This window comes from Equus przewalskii, chromosome 26 (genome assembly GCF_037783145.1).
Source record: "Equus przewalskii isolate Varuska chromosome 26, EquPr2, whole genome shotgun sequence".
NCBI classification, from domain to species: Eukaryota; Metazoa; Chordata; class Mammalia; order Perissodactyla; family Equidae; genus Equus; species Equus przewalskii.
The window spans coordinates 17,215,587-17,228,860 of NC_091856.1; the positions used below are offsets into that span (position 1 = coordinate 17,215,587).

At 39.5% G+C, this 13,274-nt stretch overlaps 1 protein-coding gene across 5 annotated transcripts in view; it reads left to right on the forward strand.

Moving 5' to 3' along the window:
* The window catches only part of KIAA1958 (KIAA1958 ortholog), a 204,956-nt gene that overhangs the window by 150,506 nt on the left and 41,176 nt on the right, over positions 1-13,274 (forward strand). For 4 of the 5 annotated variants that reach the window (XR_011533302.1, XR_011533301.1, XM_070595070.1 and 1 more), the window contains one exon: positions 8,760-8,932. Coding sequence is in view for 3 of the 5 variants with exons in the window: in XM_070595070.1 (XP_070451171.1) it covers positions 8,760-8,932 (173 nt within the window). In the remaining 2 variants the exon portion in view is untranslated. Of the gene's footprint in view, positions 1-8,759; positions 8,933-12,182; positions 12,804-13,274 lie in introns of those variants that run through there. The other variant, XM_070595069.1, reaches the window with a different exon arrangement.

Consider the following 13,274-nt stretch of genomic DNA (forward strand, 5'->3'; position numbering starts at 1 on the left):
TCCCCAAAGCCCCCCAGTACATAGTTGTATATTCTTCGTTGTGGGTCCTTCTAGTTGTGGCATGTGGGACGCTGCCTCAGCATGTGTTGATGAGCAGTGCCATGTCCGCTCCCAGGATTCGAACCAACGAAACACTGGGCCGCCTGCAGCGGAGCGCGCGAACTTAACCACTCGGCCACGGGGCCAGCCCCTTCCTTTTTATGTTTTGAGGCTGTGTTATTATGTCCATACAAATCTAGGATTGTTATATCTTTCTGTTAAGTTTTGAAACGTCCTTCTTTATTTCTTATAATATTTCTTGCCTTAAAGTCTGTTTTGTCTGATATTCTGTAGTTACACCAGCTTTCCTTTCTTTATTGTGCACATAGTATACATTTTTTTCATCCTTTTGTTTTCAACTTTTTTTTTTTGGTGAGGAAGACTGTCCCTGAGCTAATGTCAGTGCCAGTCTTCCTCTATTTTGTATGTGGGAAGCCACCACAGCATGGCCTGATGAGTAGTGTGTACATCCACACCCACAAACCCTGGGCCACCAAAGCAGAGCGTGTGAACTTAACCACTACACCATAGGACTGGCCCCTGTTTTCAACTTTTAACCTATTTATTCCTATGTGTAAGAAGCGTATATTGCTGAGCTTTGTTTCTTTATCCAGAGTGACATTTATCTGTTAGTTGGAGTACTGAATCTGTAATAACCAATACATTTAGGTTTAATTCTATCATCTTATTTTTTTTCTTTGTCCCATCTATCCTTTGTGCCTTGTTTTTGCTTAAGCAAGTCTTTTTTATACCATTTTCCTTCTCTATCAACTTATGTTATAGATTCGTTTATTCTTCTTTTAGTGGTTCCCATGGAGATTCAAATATGCATCTTTGCATTGTTGAAGTTTACTTTAAATTAGTATTTTCATCATTTTCCAGACAATGCAAGGACCTGTCAACACTAGCTCCAGTTATCCCCTTTTGTGCTATTGTAATGAATATTAATTCTCTGTGTATTTAAAGCTCCACGAGGCATCATTAGTATTGTTTCAAACAGCTGTGTTCATTTAGATGCATCTACATATTCACTCTCTCCAGTACTCTTTATTTTTTTCTATATTAATGTGCTTCCCTCCTGGATTATTTCCTTTTACCTGAAAAACTCCCTTTATTATCATTTAGTACTTGACTGCTGATAACAAATACGTTCATTATTTTGTGTGACTACCTCTGTATTTCACATTTACTTTTGAAGGATGCTTTGGGTAGTATAAATTCCAGACTTGGAGTAATTTTCTTTCAGCACAGTAAAGATAGCATTTGTCTTCTGGCTTCTGTCATTTCAGCTGAAAAGTCAGTCAGTCTGTTGTTGCTCCATTGAAGGTGATTCTTCCTTTTCTTCCAGTTTCTTTTAGAATTTTCTCATTGTTTTTGGTTTTCAGTATTTTTTTTTTAAATATATTTATTTATTTATTCCTGTTTCTCCCCAAAGCCCCCTGGTACATAGTTGTATATTCTTCATTGTGGGTCCTTCTAGTTGTGGCATGTGGGACGCTGCCTCAGCGTGGTTTGATGAGCAGTGCCATGTCCGCTCCCAGGATTCGAACCAACGAAACACTGGGCCGCCTGCAGCGGAGCGCGCTAACTTAACCACTCAGCCACGGGGCCAGCCCCGGTTTTCAGTATTTTTACTATGATGTGCCTGGGTTTTATTTTCCTTGTATTTATTTTGCGTGGTTTATAAAGCTTCTTGGATCTTTAGATTGATGTATTTTATTTTTGATAATTCTCATCCAGTATTCTTTAAATATTGCTGCTTCTCCTTCCTCTCTTCTCTATTTGAGACTGTACTTAGGAATATGTTAGACCTTTCCACTGTGTCCCATAAAGCTATTATGCTCTTTTATGTTTTCTTTATTCTCTTCTCTCTCTGCTCCAACTTGTGTATTTTCTATTGACCTTACTTTCAGTCACAAATCTTTTATGTTATATATGTCACATCTGCTTGTTACCCCATCTGCTGAATTCTTAATTCATTATGGTATGTTAATAATTTTTAAAATTTTGAAACTTTCAAACTAGAAAAAGTTGCAAGTGCATTACACAGAACATTTTTTTTCTTAAGCCTTTTTGAAATTAAGTTGCAACCTCATGCATTATTACCTTCAAGTGATTTTGTGTGATTTTCCTACAAACAGGGACATTCTCCTACATAACCATAATATAACGGTCAAAATTAGGAAATTAATAAAGATGCATTATTGCTATCTATTCTCATTGAAGTTTTGCCAGTTGCCCCAACAGTATCCTTTACTGGAAAAGGATCCAATTCAGAATCATGTATTGTGTTTAATTATATCCTGTTCCTCTGTCTTTCTTTGATTTTCCTTACTTGCTTGGGCTCTGACACCTAGCTGTGGTCTGCCTCCCACATACACAGATCTCCTCCTTATCCACTCAACTTAGGACACCTTGCACTGGGCCATCCTCCCAACCATGGACACCTTTCTTACTCCACTCAAACTCTGGCATTCCATGCTGGGAAGCCCTCCTACGTGGAAGCCTTCATCACCCTTCTTGGGCTATGATACCTCACACCAGGCCACACTCCAGTAAGACTGACTTTTCACATGGGGCTTCTTCCCATATCTCCCACTGCTGTATGGATGCCCTTCTTACCCTTCAGGCTATCGCACCACATAGATGGCTACCCCTCCATGGGACGCTTTTCTTTCCCAATTCAAACTCTGTTACCACTCGCCAGATTGCCCTGACTGAAATATATTTCTGCTCTGATCAGTTTCCTACACCCCTCACTGGGCAGTTCTTCTCTGCAGATGCCCTCTTTATCCTGATCAGGCTTCACAGCCCACTCCAGGCCATCACGGCTCCTCCAACACACACATACTCCAGTACAAATATCTACTTTGCTCTGTGCCACCAACAGCTTTGAAACTGAATAGGTCAGGAAGAAAAGGGAAGAAGAAGAGGAAGGGAAGGGGAAGATGAGAAAAAAGAGAATTCTAGAATTTCCATTTTCTAAATAGATTCCAATGTTCTAGTAAAATTCTCTACCTTTTTCTTGTTTTCTTGAGCATATTAAAATTATTTTAAAGTCCGTGTCTAACAACTCCAATAATCTGGATTATCATAGGTCTGTTTGTATTGCCTGATTTTTCTCTTGGTTTTCATTCATTTGGTCTTATTTTATAGTATGCCTGTTAACTTGTTATTAAATATATATGAAAACTTATTGAAGATGTTATCTTCTTCCAGAGAGGATTTAGATTCCTACCAGCTGGCAAATAGGGTAGGCAGATAACCTTAATGCAGTTGAGACTGTTCTATTTCCAGTTTCTCTTGCTCTTACAGTTAAGCCCTGCCTGGGTTTCAAATGAAAGCCTGGATTGTTACCAAGCCTCCTCCTCTTGGAAGGCCCTGAATTACTATTCTTAACTCCTCAGTGCCATGAAATTGCCTCTGAGTGATTTCTCCTTTCTCTTTGGTTTCTCTGCATCTTGCCTCTGCATGTTTAGCTTAGGAGTCAGCAATTCCTGGAAAAAAAATTGCAGGCAGAATGTTGGCTAACTTTTCTGTGGTTCCTTTCCTGCAGGATCTCAGTCTCTCAAGTGCTGGCAGCTCGTTAGCCCTATTCTTGAGTATTTGTATACTGTCCCACCGAGATCACAGTAGACTTCAGGCTGCTCCTTTCTATTTGGGCTCCAGGTCCTGTACTGCATTGCAACACATGCTCGAAGAGGAAAACGTGGTCATCAGTGGAGGACTCACCTCTGCATTTCCCTTCTTTCCAGGATTTTTGCTGAGTTCCAGTTACTTTGGTTGTTTTCTAGTGCATTTTATCTAGCTTTATTCTCAGAAGGAAGGATAGTATGATACTAGCTACTTGATCATAGCCCTAAGGGGAAGTGCTCTGGCAATCATTTTAAGTTTTTTATACATCATGCTTTCTTTGTAAATTCTTCATTTCTTTCATTAACTTGTCCTGAATTTTGCCAGGTGGATTGCAGATGTTGGAGTTTTGTTTTTGTTTAATTCTTTTTCTACTGATACTCCTTTATTTACTCTCTTATTTGAAAATCCTATCTCCATTCTAATGGTTGCTTTTCTTATGTTTTGTTTTTAACAGATTTAAACGTGTTTTTTATATAAAAAAATTACCACATTGGTAGTCTCTTCTTCTTTTTTCCTCTTTGCTCCCTACCCTTCCCAAACAGGATGAGGCCTCAATCACATTTTTTATATCTTCCCTCTTCTTTCCTCATATATTATTGAAATCATGGGGAGTTTTGGTTCAAGAATTTGTCCCATCATGCCTCATCTCTTTTCACAGTCCTTTCTTAACCATTGTGTTAAGCTTAATTGCCACATTATTTAGTGTTAAAAATAAATTCTGTCCTCCTCGCTGTATCTTGTACTTGATATCTTCCCCTTTCTTTAATTCATTTTTCATTTTGTTGGCAAATGTTCATGACTAATATTTTTTTCCAAGTAAGAGTTTTTGGATGCTACTTCTTTCATGATTGAAAATGCTGGGGCTGGCCCCATGGCCGAGTGGTTAAGTTCGTGCACTCTGCTTCTGCGGCCCAGGGTTTCCCCAGTTTGGATCCTGGGCGTGGACATGGCACCGCTTGTCAGGCCACGTTGAGGCGGCGTCCCACATGCCACAACTAGAAGGACCCACAACTGAAAAATATACAACTATCTACTGGGGGGATTTAGGGAGAAAAAGAAAAAAAAAAAAAAGCCTTTATTTTGCCCTAGCACTTGAATGATTCTTTAGTTAAGTAATAGAATTCTTCATTTATAGTCCTTTTCCCTCACAACTTGGAGAAGACTGAGTCATTATTTTTTAGTGTTTGATGTCACAAGTGGGAAATCTGATTCTTGTTACTATGTTGATGGCTTTTCTCCCCTACCAGAAAGATCGTGGAATTCTCTTTTGGTTCATAGACTTTGGAAATTTCGCCAAGATATGTTTATATGTGTGTCTTCTTTCAGTTTGTCTATTTGATAGTTCATGAACCTTAACACCCTAGAGATTAAAATCTTTCTTTGATTAATGGAACTTTTCATATATTATTTCTTTGGTTATTTATTTTATCCTATCCTCTTAAAATTTTTTCTTTTGCATTCTTATAAGATGGGCTTTATATCTCTTGAATCTGTCTTCTATGCTTCTTAACTTCTCCCTCCTAATTTTAAAATTTTTATTACTTTTCCTGCCCTTCAGGGAAAATTCCTTCCAGATCACTAATTTGTCTTTTAGCCATGCTCTTTCTAAATACTCAGCTCTTCTATGGTATTTTTAAAATATGTTTCTTCAATCATTTCAAATGTCAAGGATGTTTCTTGTTCTCCTATTTTTTCTTTTCCAGTGAAAGCTGTTCTTGTTTTAAGAATGTGTTATCTTCCCAAATCTGTGTGATGATGTATTTGTGATCTTTTAACTTTTTCATCCGTTTTCTGAATTAACTCTGTGGGCAGGAGGGGGTAGGGGCTGGAATTAATTGCTCTGCTTGTGTAACTTGGTAACTTTCCTGCTATTGTTTTTCCCAATTGCCAGGTGATGCGTGTTTGTGTGCTCACCTTTTAAAATGAAAGTCTAGATCTATCATTATTGGTAGCTTACAGGGATTTTCTTAGACATTGTTAGAGGTTCCCGTTTGAATCTGGACAGAGCTCTCTTTTGTAGGTAATAGCTGAGCACGGGGTTCTGCGAGCGGACTTCGCCCTGCTGCAGCGAGTGCCGTGGATAGGCTTCCCTCCAGGATGTGTAAGCTGGAAACAAGCTGGGAAGTGGGGAACTCTCAAATGTAGACACAGGGAAGGCGTTACCTGAGAGATGCTGTGCATTCAGGCATTCGTGCTTTTTGTAGCTGCTTTTCTTTGTTCCCTCTCTGCCTAATGGGGCTGCCCAGAGTTACATGAAGCAATGCCTCCCTTTCTCTCTCTGACCCCGAGTAGCCTTCCACAGCAGGTTTCCCACACTTCACACTGTGCCTGCCACACCTGTGCTGTAAATGCTGTAATCGGTAGCTATGGATGGAGAGCAGGATCATCTTTTGAGTTCAGATCTGGCCATCCTTAGATTACACTACTGTGACCCTGGCGTCACGCCGGCAGCCAGATGTGCCTAACTTTGAGCTTGGAGTTTGCCTGCTTTCTAGTGGAAAAGAAATTCAAATCCTTCGTTAGTAGTCCCCTCTTTTTCTCTATCCAGAATAAACTCTTTTGTTTGTTTCTCCATCAATATAGTCTCCTAAAAATTCCCTCAGCACCGTAACACTACAACTTCTACTCAAAAATTTTAAAAAGCAGTTTAAGTACATATATTAATCTTTAAATACAGTCATGAAGGAACCGTTTATGTCATTTAATCATTCTCACACAATTTCTTTCCCATTATGTAAGCATGCAAGCGTTCTTCACCTGTTTCTCTGTATACTAGTCTTTGGTTTCCATTTTCAGCGTACAATCTCTGTCCTGTGATAAAAATGAACTTACTTAAGGCCATGTAATTGTTTAACGTGTTAATTAAACTCAGTCCTCCTATCTCGCAGTGTGACTCTTTTCTGCTCCTATGCTGTATTGAAGTGATGGGCACTGGGCTGTGTTGTAAATAAATCATTTTTTGTTTTGTTATTAAAAAAAATTGATGAAAGTATAGTGGTTGTCTAAGTAAATCAGACTGAGTTCTCCTCACTGAAGGTTAATCCGAGTGAATTTGGGGGGCCAGAATATTTTTGATAAGCATGAGAGACTGATATCTAAATTGCATTCTTTACCGAACACTTTATCCCTGTGGGACCATGATTCCTTTGGTGTAGTGGCCAGATCATAGAGTCAGTGGGACCCAGGTCCAAAGCCTGGCTCTAATCCTTGCTAACTCTGTGACTTGGGACAGCACAGTGCCTGGCACAGAGAAGGTACCTCAGGAAATATTGGATGAGTAACATATGAAGTTATTAAATGTCTGAGGTTCAGTTTCCTTATCTGTATAACAACAGGGTTGCTCAGAGATTACAGATAATTTATATAACTCTTGGCATATAGTAAGCATTCAATTTGTGCTAGATGTAATAATAAATTTTATACTAGAATCCTTTCATTAATATGAAGCAAGTCCCAGAAATAATACGTGTTATCTCACTTCATAAGGGTGGTGAGAGGAGTATACCTACGTGACTCAGTTGCTTCAGATAGCGTTTCTAGCACTGTGTATGCCTCTCTGGCTGTAAGCATTTATTAAAGCAGATTGTGTGTTCCACAGTTCAACAGCAGGCTTGAAGGGTGAAGACATAGTCAGACCAATGCAGAAGGTCTTGTGGACACAATTAGATCACAGTTCTAAGGAAGGATAAAGCAAATGTGAGACACATACGGAAGGACAGGGTGAGAGAGCTGGGTTAGTGTGAGGGAAGATTATGTAGAAGTGAGTTTGGAATTGGAAGTGGAATTGAAAAACAGACACTGTTTTGATTGGCACAAAGACCACGGGGAGGTTTCTCAGGCCCAGTGTGGGGAAGGTGTGGTGTGGGTGTCCTGGACGCAGGTGGATGCTGGGGACAAGAGCAGGCTGTGGTGTGGAGTTCCTCAGTGGGAGCCAGGAGGGGTGAAGTTTAGGTAAAGTGAAACCGATGTGCAGATCACCGTGGTAATTATGTTAACTGTTCGTTTTGCTATTTCCAAGCCTTTTAGTGCCTTGTTTGATACAGAAACATTCCAGAGAGGGTCAGAACCATTAGATAAAGTACAGGTTGGCCTTGTTTACTTTGAGGTGGTCTACCTAGATTTTTTTCTTCTATCCAAAGACAACAATTTGAACAGTTTAAGCTGTTTTTCAGTAGATCACAGAGTATCAAGAAAGGCCAGCTAATGATTATGGACTTGGTTATCTCTTTGGCAACCAGTACTTAAAATAGACACATTGAGGAAGACCAGTCTTCATCTGAAGTAATTTGGCAATTGCAATTTTGAATGTTCCCTCTCTTGTAAACCAATACGACCTCAATAAAATAAATTAAAAAAAAATAAAAAAGCATATACCCACACACACACAAAAATAAATAAATGAAAATAAAATCTGTTCCCTCTTCTTTCAAAAGATGTGAGCCTCTCTGGAGCATTCCTCCTCTTTCCTCTAATATGATTCTTGCTTGACCTTCCATTCTGATTCTAAGCTAGCTGATGGGTTGTGGAGTCAAGGTTTAAATCTCTCTCTCTTTATTAATTTGTGAAAAGAGTTAAAGAAATATGCTAATACCATTTAATTCAAGCCTGCTCTGGATGACACATAAGACATTTGAGACTATGTATTACATAGAAATAACAGCTCTTCATCTGCTAAGAGTAGAGAGAAAGGATATGTAACTTGTCTTCCCTTCTTTCTTTCTATAGTTTTGTTGCTGTTAATAGAAATGCTGTTTTTATTTCCAGTGAAAATTTTAGCTAGAACATTCTGTGTTTTTCTGCATTCATTTTTTTTCCTTCTGTTATTGGAATGCCTACATAAGTGTCTCAGTTAGTAAAGATGGCAAAATTGTTGGGATTAAATGCAAGGTTACTGCATTGATTTCATGCTAGAAATATTGTTTCTTACTTTATTTATTCGAATATATGTATACTTGATAGAAATTCTATTTTTTAAAGCGTTATCTCTTAGGAGTTTTCTGTTATTTAATGTGATCCCAAGATGTAATTCTCTAAAGCAGGGGATAGTAAATTATTTTAATGCCTTTTATTGTTTTTGTTTCTAGCTTATTCTACTAAGCTCAACAAATTTCCTGTGTTTAATATTAATGATGACTTGAATGATCTGTGTACCAGTGCAGTAAGCCCAAATACTACCAAAGCCACACGGTATGCCCTGAATGTGTGGCGATATTGGTGCATGACCAACGGGCTCAAAGATCACACAGACATCACCAAGGTAAGAAACTTTTAAGTTCACATCTGCTCTCAGCCACCTTCACTGAGCTTCTAAGAGCCAGGCACTGTGCTAAGCATTGTGGGGAACACTGAACAGGAGCTCTCTGCCTGGGGAAACTCCAAAGGAACATAAAATAGAAGGAAAAATATTCACAGTACAAAGCAGAATTTATTGTGTTCTATGAATTTACAGATCACAAATGCCAAAAAGTTCAGATGGATGAATTCAGTTTTATGAGACTAGCGAAGGAATTTGTATTTAAGCTGTATTTTGAGGGAGAAGTAGAATTTTAATGGAACTGGATGAAGAGAAGAGTGTTCTAGGCTGAGTGATGTAAGGAAGAGTAAAATTTGGAGGTGCAGACTCACTTGCCTGCAACAGAGGCTTCGTATATGGGAACAGTGGACTATAAAACTAGATTCTGATAACCCTTAAATGCCAAACCACAATCTTGTGAATATTGGGAGACCATTGAAGTTTTGTTTTGTTTTGTTTTTTACTTGTTTTGTAAGGAGAGACTTTGTTTGAAAGATTATTGCAGCCACAGCAGCGGAGGGACTAACGAAATAGAATACTCTGACCATAGGATCTGCAAGTGTCTGAAGGGTTGGGCAAAAGGGAAAGCACTGAAGTTTTTTGAACAGGAAGGAACATAATGAAAGTGATATTATAGAGAAATTAATTTAATACACTTGGTCCTCAGTTGTAAAATGAGTCCTTAAAATGTCTTCTAACTGGAAATCTTTGAGGTTTGTGAATGGAAGGAAAAATTCTTGGACATGTGGAGGCAGGACAGAAGGATGTTGTATTTTGATGTGGATATGTTGAGTCTAAATCATACGAATGTCCACCAGATGCATGTGTCCAATAAGCAGTCAGGAATGTGGGATTGAAAGCATGGGAGAAATGTTAAAGTTAGAAGTATAGATTTAAAGGTCTTGCAAATAAAGGTTATTATTGAAACCCAAGGGCAAGTAGCATCTCCAAGTTTGGGTGATGTGTTTAGGGCACCAACAGAAGATGAAATAGGAAATCCAGGTTTGTTCTTCTGGCAGCATGGTGCACGCAGTACTGCAAGGGGCCTCTCTGCTCTAGTTGCAGAAAGAAGGGGAACCATCCACAGGACCAAGGACAGCTGAAACTAGAGTGGTGAGCAGTCAGCACGTCTGAAAGGCAGGGCCCTCCTTGAGGGCATATCTTGGTAACCTTATTAAGGAAGGGGAGAGAGAGACAGCTGACCTGAAGAATCCTTGAGAAGAGGACCCTAAAAGGGGCCTACACAAGCTCCATACTAGGTCAGCAGCACACCCTGGCTCCTCGCAGAGTCGTATGCTATAATCATCTTTGAAGGGAAATATCCAAAATGTAGGTGCTCAGGTTTTTTGCAGATTAATATCAACTAAATATGTGCTCATTAAAAGAAAAAAATCACAAGCCACTCAGGGAAGTCAGTCACCATGAGTGAGAATGAAGAGAAACAACAAACAACAGATTTAGACCCCGAGGACTTTAGATAGTAGATTATAGACTAAGTAGGTGTGAAATGTTTATAGAAATGAAAAGAATTGTAAAAATGAATGAACATGGGCCTGGCCCCATGGCCAAGTGGTTAAGTTTGCGTGCTCTGCTTTGGTGGCCCACTGTTTCGCCAGTTCACATCCTGGGCGCGGACATGGCACTGCTCATCAAGCCATGCTGGGGCGGCATCCCATATGCCACAACTAGAAGGACCCAAAACTAAAATATACAACTATGTACCAGGGGGCTTTGGGGAAAAAAAGGAAAATAAAATCTTTTAGAAAAAAATGAACGAAAAACAACACACTAATCAAAATGATCCAGCAGATTTGAAAATAAGTAGAAATTTTCACTTGTGGCCATAAGCGAATAAAAGGGGCCAGAATTACCCTCCTGCTGCAACAACTAGAAAACTGGGCACAATACATGAAATAACTCTTTTCTGACAGAACAGGCAGCGCAGGACTTGATCCGTAAGAGAAAGATAACAAATGGCATGAGTGCTACCATCCCGGGCCTTCTGCCTGGAGGCAATTTCTGAACTGCAGTGAAGGGAGGGGAACCCAGACAGAGCCTGGCAGTCTTGCTGAGTTGAGGGGAGACAGGGATCAGAGTTCAGGGAGGCTGAGGACATGAGGACACTAGAGAGAAGTTCCAACATTCATTGAAAAAATATGACAAATCCAGAATTCAACAATGTAAGGTTCACGATTTCTAGCATCTAATCAAATATTACTGCATACAGGAAGAAGTGGGAACAAGTGACTCATACCCAGGAGAAAACTCAGTGAATTCACTTCCAGCCAATTTGGAGGGCCAGATTTACCCTCCTGCCTGAAACAACCAAAAAACAGACAAATGAGATAAATGATGTTTTGCGAGTATAACACGCAAAGAAGGACAGTGATCTCTGAGAGACAGGAAACAAGGGGAGTCTTACGAGCGCCCCAGTTTGCTGCCTTGAGAGAGTTACAAGGCTGTGGTGCAGGGAGACAGAGTGCAGGCAGAACCCAGCAGACTTGCTGACTTGAGGAAATGGAGCCGAGAGTCCAGAGAGGCCAAGGTAGCTAGAATTGTCATGACAGAGTGTTTGAAAGTAGAGAAAGAGAACCTGAGAGAAGTGAAGAGAGTCCCCCGCCAATATTCAGCTGAGTACTGATCAGCATATGCATGTGAGGAAACTGCCTGAGGCTGGTAAGAAACCACCTGGAAGGGTTAGAGGGAACAGTACCCGAAGCTCTCACAGAACTGGAAATAGTACCTGTTCCCACCAGACAGACTGGAAGAAACTCAGGATTCATGGGGTAGAGTACTCAGAAAGGTCTTGCATCAGATGTGGAGAACAATTAGCCGTAGACTGAGCTCTGCTGTTCCCACCCAACAAATCTTAAAAGCAAGACCCAGGTTCATGAAAAGGTGCTCAACGTCACTAATCATTAGGGAAATGCAGATCAAAACCACAGTGAGATAGCACCTCACCCCTGTCAGAATGGCTATTATCAAAAAGACAGGAAATAACAAGTGTTGGCGAGAATGTGGAGAAAAGGGAACCCTGTGCGCTGTTGGTGGGAATGTAAATTCATGCAGCCACTATGGAAAACAGTGTGGAGGTTCCTCAGAAAATTAAAAGTAGAACTGCCATATGGTCCAGCAGTTCCACTTCTGGGTATTTATCTGAAGGAAATGAAAACACTAACTCAAAAAGATGTATGCACCCCTGTGTTCATTGCAGCATTATTTACAACAGCCAAGACATGGAAGCAACTTAACTATCCATAGACGGATGAATAGATAAAGAAAACACACACACACGCAGAGGAATATTATTCAGCCGTGAAAAAGAAGGAAATCTTGCCATTTGCAACAACATAGATGGACCTTAAGGGCATTATGCTGGGTGAAATAAGTCAGACAGAGAAAGACAAATACTGTATGGTCTCACTTATATGTGGAATCTAAAAAAAAGCAAAAAACAAAACTGAACTCATAGATTCAGGCAACAGATTGGTGGTTGCTAGAGGCAGGACAGGGAGTGGGTGAGCAAAATGGGTAAAGGTGGCCAGAAGACCTGATGATGTAAGGTACAGCCTGGTGACTAGTTAATAATACTGTATTATATATTTGAAAGTTGCTAAGAGAGTAAATCTTAAAAGTTCTCATTACAAGAAGAATACATTTTTAACTATGTGTTGTGATGGATATTAACTAGACTTATTGTGGTGACCGTTTTGCAATATATATAAATATCCAATCATTATGTTGTACACCTCAAACGAATATAATGTTATATGTGAATTGTATCTCAATTTTTTAAAAATTAAAAAAAAAAAAAAGAGCAAGACTCAAAACCCAGGATGACCAAATGGTTTTCAAGTAACTTAACTGTGTCCCAGAGCAAAGCTTTAAGAATATCCAGAACCCAAGAAATAAAATTCACAATGTCTGGCAACTAAACAAAAGTTATCAGACATGCAAAGAAGCAAGAAAATATATCCCTTAATGAATGAATCAATCAAAACGAAACCAGAACTGATAAAGATTTTAGAATTAATAGACAAAGACATTAAATAGTTATTATAAAGAGGATAAACAACTGGCCGATAAGTACATGAAAAGATGCTCAACTTCATTAGACATCAGGGAAATGCAAATCAAAACCACGTGATATTCCACTTCACGTCCAGTAGAAAGACCAGAATTAAAGAAGAAAAACAGATAGTAACAAGTGTTGATGAGGATATAGAGAAATTGGAAGCCTCACACACTTCTGGTGGGAATATAAAATGATGCAGCTGCTTTGGGAACAGTCTGGCAGTTCCCCAAA